We start from the raw sequence: 15000 nt of genomic DNA on the forward strand, positions 1-15000 counted from the left end.
AGGAGGAATCATTCGAGCAGAACAGCTGCTTCAATGGAGCAAGAAGTTACATCATTGGGGTTTGGGCAGCTCGTCATTCGTTGGGATTCCAACATTTTCTGCCTGCATTGACTGGAACTGAGAAAGTGGACAGGGTAGCAATCCTTGTGTCGGGGAAAGATATTCCCTGCCTGGGAGAAGCCTCTCAGTTGTTGGGAGTTCCAAAGATCACAGCCAGTACAGGTGGGGAACAAGCAAACACAGTCATAAAGACGCTGAAGGACTGGCTCCTTGACGGAAGGATCGTGGAAATTAGCTTTAACACTACCGGTAATAACACTGGAAGGCAAGGCTGGAGCTTGCCTGAGGACAGAGGCTGCTTTGGACAGCGACTGCTTACACTTTGCTTGTCACCAGCATGTGAGATTCTAATCGTGGATGTCTTAATGAAGATGTTTGGTGCCTCTAGCTGTAGTCACTTCGTAGCTGCTTGTAGTAGGTTATGTAGAACACGTATGCATATAATTATTGTACTCGAGGACGATCCGTAGTTATACGTAAGTAGGTTCGTAAGTAGATAATCTTAGTTCCCTTTGTCATGCAATGACATGAGAGGTAAAGATGAGTATGGGACTACTGATAATTTCTATTCTCTTGAAAAGATTAACTAATGTCTCTCACACACGAGTGAAGTATGGAGTGGAGTCCCACTAGCTACCTCTCAGACTCTTACTCTATCTCTCGACAACATCTCGTCCCCATCGCTCTCTCCCCTCTACCTGTCTGGTTTCTCCTTTCTTGTATAAATTTGGGATGTTTTTATCCTCATGCTAAACGTAAACATGAGGTGGGGATGTTTGAGTTGTGGTATTGCCTTCGTTAGCCATTTTGGTTGGTTGCTTTAAGTTCATTAAGAGTTCTTTGTCGTTACGTGAAGGATTAGTGGAATATCTTTTACCTGACCTATGAACTCTCTTAAGTATATTTTCATAAATATGTATGGCGGAGCTAAAGTCTTCGCTTTCTACATCAAAGGGAGGTTCCCAATAATGATCATCAAAAATTGATTCATTTGTTTCTTTATCTTTACTTTGTGGAGAATTTTGTGCTTGTTGTTTCCCTGTTGCTCTCCTAATTGTGAATCAGCATTCGATGCTAACAGTGTTTCTTCTGGCACTAACTCTGGTGGTGTTGAAAATATTCCTGTGATATCACTCAGCTAAAATGAACTCATTTAGCTAAGGTATGGTGTTATGGAACACTTATTTTACGTATGTGTTAACTGTATACGTGAAAAAATGAGTATTAATAAATGAAAGGTATTAAGTATGTATATATATATATATAGATATATATATATATATATCATTATATATATATATATATATATATATATATATATATATATATATATATATACAGTCCTGTATATATATATATATTCATATATATATATATATATATATATATATATATATATATATATATATATAAGTAAAGGAGGTGATTGTACCTAATTTTAAGCACTGGGAAAAAATAAGTAAAAAGTATTATCACCCACTTAAAAGATAGATGATGTCACTCTCGGAGACTCAGGGCTGTGTTGATAGATGATGTCACTCTCGGCAGCTCCAGGGATGTGTTGATAGATGATCTTACTCTTGGAAACTTCAGGGCTTGTTGATAGATCAGGGTTGATTGAAGTCTGGAGTAACCTCAGTCATACTCGAACCATACCATACAACATTGACTTCACACCCAATAACTGTTGAGATTAAATAAGTATGAGTAATAACACGTGGGTAATGATGAGTAGCAAGTGGTGGGTGAGATGCCTGGGTCAGAGGTGCATGATGTTTGTTGCTGGCGTTGTCTGACCTCTTCACCTCTACGTCAGCATGGTCATCATGGAGACAAAGGGGGGGTTGGGGAGAATGGTGGGGTCAGGTGCTAGTTTGTGAGTTGTTGGTTGTAAGTTATGAGTCTTCTTGATATGTTTGCTTGTTCCATAGCAATCATAGATGGTTATAGTTCGATGGTTCATCATAGCAAGTGGAAGATTCTTTGTAACAATATTTTGTTACTACTAGCAAGGCGTTGTGTGGCTCGGCTTGTAGTATTGTTTGTTTTCTATCTTGATAATGTAGATTCAACTGTGGAACTGAATCTGATCTTGGTTACAGTCTCGCCTGCTTTTGTAGAAAATTCACTGTAGAACTGAAGCTGATCTCAGCTACCATCTCGCCTGCTTTTGTAGAAGTTCACTGTAGATTCGTAGACGAGGTTCATACGTTCGCAGCCACCATTTTTTGTAGTCACGTCGTACCTGCTTCTGGTAAGCTATGTAGAACATGTATGCATATATTGTACTCTTGGACGAGCCGTTGTTATACGTGAGTAGGTTTGTAAGTATATAATCTTAGTTCCCTTTGTCATGCAATGACAAGAGAGGTAAAGATGAGTATGGGACTCTGTATAACTTATATTCTATTGAAAAGATTAAAGTCTCTCACACACGAGTGAGGTATGCAGTAGAGTCCTGCTAGCTACCTCTCAGACTGTCTCACTCTATTTCTCGACAATCTCTTGCCCCTGTCGCTCTCTCCTCTCTACCTGTCTAATTCCTCCTTTCTTGTATAGGAGAGCTTGTCACATGTACTGGACGTACTATAGAATGTTCTAGAAGCCTGTGTGTCTGTGTGTTTGTAGCATTTCTGGTGACACATTGCAATCTGCCATTCCCCACAGAAATCTCCAAACGACATTTCCTTTCCCACACCTAGCTTGACTTTGATTCACCCTTGAGACTACACATTCATGTTTGTATCTATTATGCATTATGTTATGATAAAAGAGTCCTGACATAGTGGTCCTGATCTTGGGTTCATTGGGCTCTTCATGCGGTACAAGAAAAAATGGGCCTTCATTAAACACAATGCATTCCGAGTCGGAGGCATTGGCCCATTCATCTGGATGTTCCTGAGCAATTCCTGGAACTTGTTGCTGAGGTGCTAGAATTCGTCTGGTCCACTGTGCTTCAAAATTCCAGGCAAGATGCATATGGCTAACTGGATGGCCAAGATTTTATACACATCGAACATCTGGCACTTTCGACGTCAGTTCTGACTGACATGTCATGAAGAGCAGGCAGTGAGGGACATTGCCTTGTTTACCTTGATGGTGTACGTGAATAGTAGTTCAGAACTCCTGAAGTGCTAAGTGCCCCAGTGAATGACCTCCAACTGCTGAAGCACATCAGCAAGTACCACGCCATCAACAAAGGAGTCACAGATGCTGCATCGGGTGCAATGATGTGCTGTCTCTGCTGCCTGAGCGACCAACTGGTTGCACTTGCTCTCCTCAGTTCTTGGATATCAGTGAAGAAGTAGGAGATGGTGGTGGTCATGGAAACGACCGAAGGAAAGGAGGATCCTCCTAAAAAGAAGTTTGGGACTGGATATGATGATGATCCAAGGGCCACGGCTGGCTGACTTCTGCACCAAAGGGGCCCTGTCCCTCTTTTAGATGGCACATATCCCAAGCGACTTTCCAGTTAGACCCAACGGATTGGTGAGGCCATATATATTACAAACACGGAAAGCAAGTCTTGCAGTCAATATCAGTAGTCAACAAAGTTTCAGAGAGACGAATCACACTCATCCCAGACTTTAATGCAACCCTCTGTCAGCGAGAGAAGCAAAAGCAGTTCCTTCTACAAGTCGTCTTGGAACAAAGGAGGAGAAATCTAAAGCCAACAAAGCCATTTTTGATGATGTAAAGTAGAGAGGAGAAAATAGGTCCCCTACCAAAATTGTCAGACCATGCACGACCATCAATTTTTATTCAACAGATTAAATATATCTTCGTTTCTATAGTTAATAGGGATAGAATGTAAAACTGAGCTTGTATTTTGAATAAAATGGGACTTGAATTGATTTGAGCACACTTATATATATATATATATATATATATATATATATATATATATATATATATATATATATATATATATATATATATATATATAAAAATAAATATATATATATATATAAAAATATATATATAAATATATATATATATATATATATATATATAAATATATATATATATATATATATATATAAATTATTTGTGTGTGTATATAAATAAATATATATACAATTCTCTATATATATATATATATATATATATATATATATATATATATATATATATATATATATATATATATATATATATATATATATATATATATATATATATATATATATATATATATATATATATATATATATATATATATATATATATATATATATATATACATATATATATGTTTATAGGTATATATATATATATATATATATATATATATATATATATATATATATATATATATATATATATATATATATATATATATATATATATATATATATATATGTATATATATATATATATATATATATATATATATATATATATATATATATATGTATATATATATATATATATATATATATATATATATATATGTATATATATATATATATATATATATATATATATATATATATATATATATATATATATATATATATATATATATATATATATATATATATATATATATATATATATATATATATATATATATATATATATATATATATATATATATATATATATATATATATATATATATATATATATATATATATATATATATATGTATATATATATATGTATATATATATATATATATATATATATATATATATATATATATATATATATATATGTATATATATATATATTTATATATATATATATATATATATATATATATATATATATATATATATATATATATATATATATATATATATATATATATATATATATATATATATATATATATATATATATATATATATATATATATATATATATATATATATATATATATATATATATATATATATATATATTTATAGGAAGAAGGAACCAAGGCCATGAGCCTGCTGTAACAGTTCCTCAGAAAAAAAAAATAAAATAGAGAGACAAATTCAAGATCATCATTTTGAGATGCCTGGACACACTGCGTTTGAAAGACTAGAGATCATAGGCAGCAGGAAATACAGACAGAGGGAGACAGTTCCAGAGCTGACCTGTTGCATAAATGAAAGACTGGGAGTAACGGTTAATTCTTGCATTAGAGAGTTGGACAGAAAAGGGATGAGAGTTTGCTGCCAGACGGGTGCTACGCGCCCGTCGTAGAGGTGGAGGAATGCAAGCAGACAGTTCAGAGGAGCAGTGACCATTAAAGTGGCGATAGAAAAGAGATAAAGATGCAACAGTGGGGCGAAGAGACAGAGGTTGAAGGGAATCAGTAAGAGGAGGAGAGTTAATGAGACGAAAAGCCTTTGACTCCACCCTATTGAGAAGAGCTGTATGTGGGGAGCCTCCCCACACATGAGAGTTGTACTCCACATAGGGGCGGATAAAATCCCTGTATAGAGTCAACAATTGTGCAGGGGTAAAGAAAGAGCGGAGTCGGCTTACCACACCCAATCTCTTGGAAGCAGATTTTACAAGAGATGTAATATGATCTTTCCAAGATAAATCCCGAGTAAATGAAACCCCAAGCATTTTCAAGGATGATGCAGGATTAAGCTGAATATTATTAAACATTAGTGGGTATACCTGTGGAAGATTTTGTCGGGTTGATAGGTGTAAGAACTGAGTCTTAGATGTATTAAAGACAACCATATTATTTTTACCCAAGTCAGAGATACGAGCCAAGTCAGACATTAGGTGTGCCATAGCCTCATCCCTTGTTTGTTGAAGTAACTGTTGAGATGGGCGTTGTGGGAACCGAATGGAAGGTGAAGGGTGGAGTCATCAGCGTATGAGTGGATAGGGTTAGATGTACAGCTTAGAAGATCATTGATGAATAAAAGGAAGAGAGTTGGTGATAGGAGAGAGCCCTGAGGAACACCACTGTTGATAGATCTAGGAGAAGAACGATGGCCGTCTACAACAGCGGCTATAGAACGACCAGAAAGGAAGCTAGCGATGAAGGCAAAGATAGAAGGATAGAAACCGTAGGAGGGCAGTTTGGAAATTAAAGATTTATGCCAGACTCAATCGAAAGCCTTTGAGATGTCAAGTGCAATGGCAAAGCTTTCGCCAAAGTTCCGAAAGGAGGATGACCAGGAATCTGAAAGGTAGGTGAGAAGATCGCCAGTGGAGCGTCCCTGGCGGAACCCATACTGACGATCGGAAAGAAGGTTGTGATAGGAAAGATGCCTTAAAATTTTTCTATTAAGAATTGACTCGAAAACTTTTGAAATACAGGACGTTAAAGCAATTAGACGATAGTTGGAGGGTTGGGAGTGGTCACCCTTCTTTGGGACTGGCTGAATGAGAGCAAACTTCCAGCAAGAAGGAAAGGTACAAGTTGACAAAGGCGAAAGAGATTCCCTAGGCAGGGTGTAAGCACAGAAGCACAGTTCTTGAGAACAACAGGAGGGACCCCATCAGGCCCATATGCCTTGTTAGTACTGAGGCCAGTGATGGCAGAAAATACATCAACTGAAGAAATTTTAATGTCTGCCATGAGGAAGTCAGAGGGGGGAAGTGATGGAGGAACAGCACCGGAATCATCTAAGGTGGAATTGGAGGAGAAAGTCTGTGCGAAGAGATCTGCTTTATCAGTAGAAGAAATAGCTACAGAACCATCAGAGTAGAAAAGAGGAGGGAAGGATGATGAGGTAAAGTTGTTAGAAAGATTTTTGGCAACGTGCCAGAAGGAGCGGGAAGAATTCGAGTCGGAGAGTTGAGAGCATTTAGTATGGATGAAATTATTTTTAGTAGAGCGAAGAACAGACTTAGCACCATTCCGGGCAGAAATGTATAAAAGATGTGATTCAGGGGTGGGTTGGCTCCGGTACCTTTTGTAGGCCTTCTTCTTGTTGCGGACAGCATTAGAACAAGCGTGATTAAACCAAGGCTTTCTTGCGTTAGTGAAAGGATATGAGAAAGGAATGTATGCTTCCATGCCCGAGAGAATAACCTCAGTAATGTGCAAGGCACACTCAGATGGCTCACGGCCATGGAAGCAATAATCATTCCAGGGAAAATCAAAGTACTGCCTGAGGGCCTCCCAGTCCGCGGCTCCAAAATGCCACAGATGACGTTTCCCTGGAGGGTCCACAGGCCGTACCAGAGTGATAGGACAGGTTAAGGTAATAAGGTTGTGATCGGAGGAGCCCAACAGAGAGAAAAGATTAACAGAGTAAGCAGAAGGATTAGTTGTGAGGAAGAGGTCAAGTATGTTGGAGCTCTCTCCAAGGCAGTCAGGGATACGGGTAGGGTGCTGTAAAAGCTGCTCTAGGTCATTAAGGATAGAAAAGATGTAGGCTTGTTCACCAGGTGGATCCGTGAAAGGAGAGGAGAGCCAAAGGTGGTGGTGAACATTGAAATCTCCAAGAATGGAGATTTCAGAGAAAGGAGAAATGGACAGTTGTGTTCCATCGTAGAAGTAAGATAGTCGAAGAATTTTTGATAGTAGAATTAGGAGATAAGTGAACAGCACAGATATATTTAGTCAGAGAATGACAGGAAAGCCGAAGCCAGAGTGTGGAGAATTCAGAAGAATAAAGTTCAGGAACACGAGAGCAAGATAAGTCGTTGCATATGTATACACAACAGCCACCTTTGGCTTTGAAATGAGTATAGAGAAAGTAGGAGGATACAGGAAAGGGTTTGCTGTCAGTTGCCTCAGACAGCTGAGTCTCCGTTAGAAAAAGAAGGTGAGGTTTAGAGGAGGAGAGGTGGTGCTCAACAGAGCGAAAGTTAGAGGAAAGGCCGCGAATGTTGCAGAAATAAAGAAGAAGAGAGTCAGACAGTGGTTCCAGGCACTATCTATCTATCCATATATATATATATATATATATATATATATATATATATATATATATATATATATATATATATATATATATATGTATGTATAAATATAAATATATATATATATATATATATATATATATATATACATGTATATATATATATATATATATATATATATATATATATATATATATATATACTGTATATATATATATATATATATATATATATATATATATATATATATATATATATGTATATATATATACATATATATATATATACTGTAGCTATCTATCTATCTATCTGTATATTTATATGTATATGGAGCCTCTGTGGTACAGTAGTAGAGTGTGCGTTTCGTACACGGGTGAACCAGGGTTCGCGCCCCGCCAGGGTAATAAACTTTGGGAGTATTCATCCGGCCACGTACTGCATTGGCGGACATCAGGGGTGCTGTGGTTGAACCAGTGTCGCATACTATAATGCATGCTTGCACCCAGTCGGCTTGCACGGGCCGATTACACTTGGTTCATAGACTACACACACATCCAAAGCCACTACGACACTACAGTTACACTTACAAGCACTTCTCACCCGACATACAATCTCTACTAGACAGCCTAATCCACTTGGTAGAGATACATTGGCTGTATCATCCCGACTTCGGTCGGGATAGGCCGGTCCTGCAGTGGATACTCAAACGGCTGATGATGATGATGATGATATTTATATATATGTATGTATATATATATATATATATATATATATATATATATATATATATATATATATATTTATATATATTTATTTATATTTATATATATATATATATATATATATATATATATATATATATATATATGTGTGTGTGTGTGTGTGTGTGTGTGTGTGTTTAGCAATAAAACGACAGCACCAAACTTAGAGAAAATAAAGATAATGTCACTGTAAGAATGCATAGTTAGTGGGTTAAACATCAACAGTTATGTTTCGTACCTTCAAGGCGTACATAAATCCCCCATTAAGAATAATCTCGTTAGATGCATGTTGTCACAAATCAAATTCGCGACTTTTTCATTTTGTGAGAAACCGCGAACTATTAGTGGAAAACTCACTGTGTATTATTCGGTTAACCGTTTCTCTCTCCATTTCGATGGTATACTTTTGTCAAAACATTCGTCACTGTTCAAAAGTGACCGTTCTAATGCACCTCATTAAGTGCTCTACTGAGCGATATTATTTTTTCTGTATTGTTCGCCCCTGCTTGCCTCAACCGTTGGCCACGCCTTCTTCCGGCTGGCCTGGGCATCCTACCCCACACATTGAATTTGAATTAGTCTTTTGTCTGTCGCGATGGAGTTTGGTTCTGTGCTCCAGTAGTGAGAGTGAGAGAGGTCTTCTAGCACCCAGACTCCACTAGACTACAGTTCTCTAGACTCCCACCCTTCCTTGGTGATACGCTACATTGACCAGTATTTCCTTTTCGTATTTTCCTAGGTTCTGAGTGAGCGAGTGAGTACGATCTCTTTATTTTGAATTCACTTTGAGATGTTCAATAAATTTAACAGTTCTTTTTCTTTGAGCTTAATGTAATGTAAACTCGTGTTTCATTTCTCCATAATTAAGCTTATTTTCCTTATAGCTCCTAGCTTGCATAAACGCTTTGCTATTCATAACTGGTACTTAGGCCAGTCTTGTTGTATTAAGCTTAAAATCCGTTGCTCCTTCTAGGAGTTAACGCATCAGCAAGTACCTGATATCATTGATAGTATTAGTTATTTATTGTCAGGGGTGAAGTCACTTTCTCCAGAGGCTAACAGTATTAATAAACAGCAATTGTGAGTAATTAGTCTCTGTTGTGTACTGTTGAGAAAGTTTGTAAATTCTCGTTCTGGGAGAGTCGGCGAAGCGGGCCAGCATAAAGTAATCATTGCTTGATTTAGCAAGACAATTCATTGTCCCTGCTCTTCAGTATTATTGAGAATTATCCTTTAATATTGCTTTTAAATTAAAAACCCCGTGACAATTGGCGACCTCATTCCAGGATATTAACTCCTAGCTCTTTATTCATGAGATAATACTCACTCGTTCATATTTAGGTATTTATTATTAAAGTTTATAGGCACATGCTTGCTGGTGTTGACCGTTAGTTTAGCAAGTGAATTTCTGCTTTATTAATCCATAGAGTACTTAACTCTATTTAGTACTTTATTCTTGGTAACGCCAGACGATTTTATTCACTCCTGGGAAGTCGCCGTACCCATTGCGTTAGTTATTGAATCTTCCCAGTCAGTTGCATTCTTGCTTTATTCTTTGCCAGTTAACTAGATAAGACTGGTCACCACTAGCTTGTGTCTGTATTCTTTACTTGTGTTTATTAGCATTCGTTTGCGAAGCAGCAGTCAGTACTCAGTTTTGGCTTGCTTAGTAAATTAGCGGCATGGCTACCACGGTATTTTTACAGGAAGCCAAAGACATGGGGCTTACCGATCCCCAGGAAATTAAAGAATACATACTCTCACGGCATAATCACTAGCAGCAGCGCGAGAATGATGCCCATAAAGAGCGTAAGATTCAGCGCGAATACGAGTGAGAACAGCGCGAACACGAACAAAAACAACGCGAACTCGAGTTAGAACAAGAGCAACAACAACGCGAACTCGAGCTAGTACAAGAGTGAGAACAACGCGAATACGAGCGTGACCAACGAGACAGAGAACGAGAACAAGAACGTGCCGAGCAAGAAGCACACGAAAAACATGAACTTGAAGTGCTGAAGCTCAAGCGAGATTCCTTGCCTTCAGACACATCTGGTGCAGTTGGTCCAAGCTCCACGAGCGTTCTCCCTGCACATGTTATGGCGACCCCACACATCAAGCTTCCTTCATACAAGGAAGGCGAGCGAATCGAGCCGTGCATAGCTCGTTTTGAGGACATGGCAGACATGTATCAACTGGATGAGGCAGCTAAGTGGCTTCAATTTCTTGGTTTATTTGAGGGCCCTGCCCTCGATATTCTCCACAGAATTCGTGGAGACAATCTCACGTATAAGATGATGAAAGCTGCACTCATTAAGGCGTATGGTCTCACAGTAGATGACGCCAAAGTTCAGTTCATGCGAGCTCGTCTCCAAGACAAGGAGACAGCTGTTCAGTTCCTCGACCGTCTCACTGCTTACTTAGGTGAGTGGATGGAAAAAGATCAGACCCCTAACACGCTAGAGGGGATAACTGACCTCATGCTGCGTACACAGCTAGAGTGGTCGTGGCCTGCTGAGCTCATAGCACAGCTTAAGATCTGCCAGGTGAAAGATGCCAGCCAAATGGTGGAAAAGGCTGACGCATATTTCACTGCATACGGGTATCAAACTCGCAAGCAGCATTCCTGGAACAGAAAAGCTGATAAATCTGGGAAACTGTCTCAGATTGAACCCCACCAACAAGGCCATTCTCAGAATAATGGCCAAGGTCCAAAATCACAGTGGAAAGACCAGGGGCAAAACACTCAGAAACCTGAGTGGAAGAGGTACAACAGGTACCCTAACCAGCAGCAGTATCAGCCACGCAACCAACCGTCGGGACCATCCTTTTTACCACCAGCTCAAGTGAATAGGAGGCAGGAGGCGAACACAGCCTTCATTCCTCAACAGCAGCATGGTGGTCACGTCCCTCGTAGTACGGGTACTACCCTACAGTTCACTAGTCCCACAGTAACAGTGAACCCCCCTCCACAGATGGCCAATGTTCCATCTCCACAGGCAGTGAGTACGACCCCTCAAGTATCAAATTCTCAGGGCACTATGTTTGCCGCATCATTTATGCAGCAGCCTCATGAGTGGCTAGCTGCTTCCTCCACAGGCCCTCCCACAGGTGACAGTGCCTTCCTTGTCCAGCTAGGGTTTGTGGGAGACATCCCTGTGAAGATCCTGAGAGACAACGGGTCCTCAGGTTGCTCTGTCAAGCAGAGTCTAGTTCGGCCTGAGCAGTACACAGGTCGACAGATCCAAGCTAACCTTATAGATGGATCAGTGAGATTGTTCCCTGAGGCATGTATCCAGGTGGCATCTCCATTTTATACTGGTACGACACTCGCAGTTGTCATGCCAGAACCTTTATTTGACCTAATTGTAGACAATATTCCCGGTGTCAAGGATAGTTGCACCGAAGATGACACTACTCAGACATCGGCTGCCGTAACACGAGCCATTGCTGAGGCTCCAGACTGTGTCACCTCTGTGATCATTGAATCTCCGCAAGATCTGATGTGTAGCCAAATTGTTGTTCAAGAACAACATTCTTACCCGACACTTGCTGCCATGTGGAAGAAACAAATGGGTAGAGTGATAAAGTATTCACGGGGAGGTCGAGCCAAGTTCCTTTGCAAACAAGGACGGCTTTGCCGTGAGTCACGAACACCCGAGGGCGAGGTTCGATTGCAGTTTGTCGTTCCCACCAAGCAGTGTTAGAATTGGGTCATTGTTCAGCCTCAGGAAGTCACCTGGGCAAAAGGAAGACCCAGGGCCGTATCTGAGCTGACTTTTTCTGGCCAGGGATGCGACGAGACATAGATAGTTTTGTGCGTTCCTGCAATGTGTGTGTATGTAACACCAATCAGGAACATGTCCTTCCTGCGCCATTTGTAACCACACCCGTAATCTCTGAGTCAGTTGAGAGACAGGGTAGTGGTGAAGTGGGTGCAGGCCTGACTTCTCGCCCATTGGCCCCACAGGACACATCATGTCCAGGGCCTGTACATAAATATGTACCATAAGTTAAGGGGGAAAGTTCGAGAACCCGCAGAAGCGACCCGAGGCTGTGTCTGCGGACACACAAGCCCGAGTTTGTGTAATGATTCTCAGCTGCCCTGATATTGTATATACATGTGTACTCTAGGGTAAAGGGGGGAAGTTTGAGGACCCGTGTGCAGTCCGAGGCTGTGTCTGCGGACACACGAGCCCGAGTTTGCACAAGGATTCTCAGCTCCCAGATATTACTATAGGCTCTAGGTTGAGGGGGAGGTTGAGGACCCGTGTGCAGTCTGAGGCTGTGTCTGAGGACACACGAGCCCGAGTTTGCATAAGGATTCTCAACTTGCCGACACTAATCGTAAGTGTAGAGCTAAGTTTAACCAGTAAACTACACGAGTCCTCGAGACCAACTGCGTCCAGGGACTACGTTTCCTGGTTAATAATGTACCTAGTAAATTAATGGCGACCTCGAATGTACGAAGCTTAGGCTGTCACTCGTATTGTTCAGCTAGAGCGTACCTTTCGTAGCATGTACTGATTGCTAGGCAGAGAGAGTAATTGTAATGTAATAAGAATTTTTGTCTCATTGACACTTTTGATGCTCCACCTTAATTGATTTTGCAGGTACAGCGATGGGTGTAGCAGTTTTGCTGTGCAGGCCAGCTGATCGTCTGCCGCACGTTGCCGCCTCTTCTCCTCTGCCATCGTCGTCGCCATATTATCAATATTTACTGTATTATTTTACACGTAGGTACAGTTACACTACAACTGTCACACCTACACCGTGTATCACATACATCACACTACACAACAATTAGTTGTCAGTGTAAATGTAGCGAACTTTCGCTCAGTTTGACCTGAGTACAGGATTTTCACCATCGTCACGGAGTTTTTTTCCCTCAAGCTTGCCTCTATTAACGTAAATACGAGGTTTTTACGCTCATTGGCGATAGTGATTTTCTCCCGTAGCGGGATAGCACACACACCACAGTGTGAATCTTGTGTGACTGAGTTAGGATGTGTTCATATATATATATATCCACAAATTTTTTCCCATAAGGAAAAAATTTCATTTTGAAGGGGCGTAATGTCAAGAATCAAATTCGCGATATTTTCGTTTTGTGAGAAACCATGAACTATTAGTGGAAAACTCACTGTGTATTGTTCGGTTAACCGTTTCTCTCTCCATTTCGATGGTATACTTTTGTCAAAACATTCGTCACTGTTCAAAAGTGACCGTTCTAATGCACCTCATTAATTGCTCTACTGAGCGATATTATTGTTTCTATATTGTTTGCCCCTGCTTGCCTCAACCGTTGGCCACGCCTTCTTCTGGCTGGCCTGGGCATCCTACCCCACACATTGAATTTGAATCAGTCTTTTATCTGTCGCAACGGAGTGTGGTTCTGTGCTCCAGTAGTGAGAGTGAGAGAGATCTTCTAGCACCCAGACTCCACTAGACTACAGTTCTCCAGGCTCCCACCCTTCCTTGGTGATACACTACATTTACCAGTATTTCCTTTTCGTATTTTCCTAGGATTAAGAGGTTAGCTTCTGAGTGAGCAAGTGAGTGCGATCTCTTTATTTTGAATTCACTTTGAGATGTAATGTTAAATTTATTCCTTTGTAATCAATAAATTTAACAGTTCTTTTTCTTTGAGCTTAATGTAATGTAAACTCGTGTTTCATTTCTCCATAATTAAGCTTATTTCCCTTATAACTCCTAGCTTGCATAAACGCTTTGCTATTCATAACTGGTACTTAGGCCAGTCTTGTTGTATTAAGCTTAAAATCCGTTGTGCCTACTAGGAGTTAACGTATCAGCAAGTACCTGATATCATTGATAGTATTAGTTATTTATTGTCAGGGGTGAAGTCACTTTCTCCAGAGGCTAACAGTACTAATAAACAGCAATTGTGAGTAATTAGTCTCTGCTGTGTACTGTTGAGAAAGTTTGTAAATTCTCGTTCTGGGAGAGTCGGCGAAGCGGGCCGGCATAAAGTAATCATTGCTTGATTTAACAAGACAAATCATTGTCCCTGCTCTTCAGTATTATTGAGAATTATCCTTTAATATTACTTTTATTCTAAAAACTCTGTGACACATGTTATGAATAACAAAAAGAGTTTGACATTATTCTTGTTCCATCAGTGAGTGTGTGGCTATCGGTGATAGTGTCTGTAGGTGTCGGTGCTCTGCTCTACCGCCTCATCAGTGAAATCCAGGGCTCTCTTCCTGCAACTAATCCCCTGCCCTCTGAAGCCTTCATGAGTGTTTTGGGATCCTTTCTTGCACAGTCCCTCTCCCGCTCCCCATGGCTATCCTCAGGCAGAGTGAGTATAGAGTGACTCTATAGC

At 39.5% G+C, this 15000-nt stretch overlaps 1 protein-coding gene across 1 annotated transcript in view; it reads left to right on the forward strand.

Annotated features, from left to right (window-relative positions):
• The window catches only part of LOC145401655 (ionotropic receptor 21a-like), a 73979-nt gene that overhangs the window by 24353 nt on the left and 34626 nt on the right, over positions 1–15000 (forward strand). Inside the window, exon 4 of the mRNA XM_080273845.1 lies at positions 14795–14976. Coding sequence (XP_080129971.1) covers positions 14795–14976 — 182 coding nt within the window. The remainder of the gene's footprint in view (positions 1–14794; positions 14977–15000) is intronic.

Source organism: Coenobita brevimanus, chromosome 56 (assembly GCF_032717465.1).
Source record: "Coenobita brevimanus isolate Jiangsu-jjx chromosome 56, ASM3271746v2, whole genome shotgun sequence".
Taxonomy (NCBI): Eukaryota; Metazoa; Arthropoda; class Malacostraca; order Decapoda; family Coenobitidae; genus Coenobita; species Coenobita brevimanus.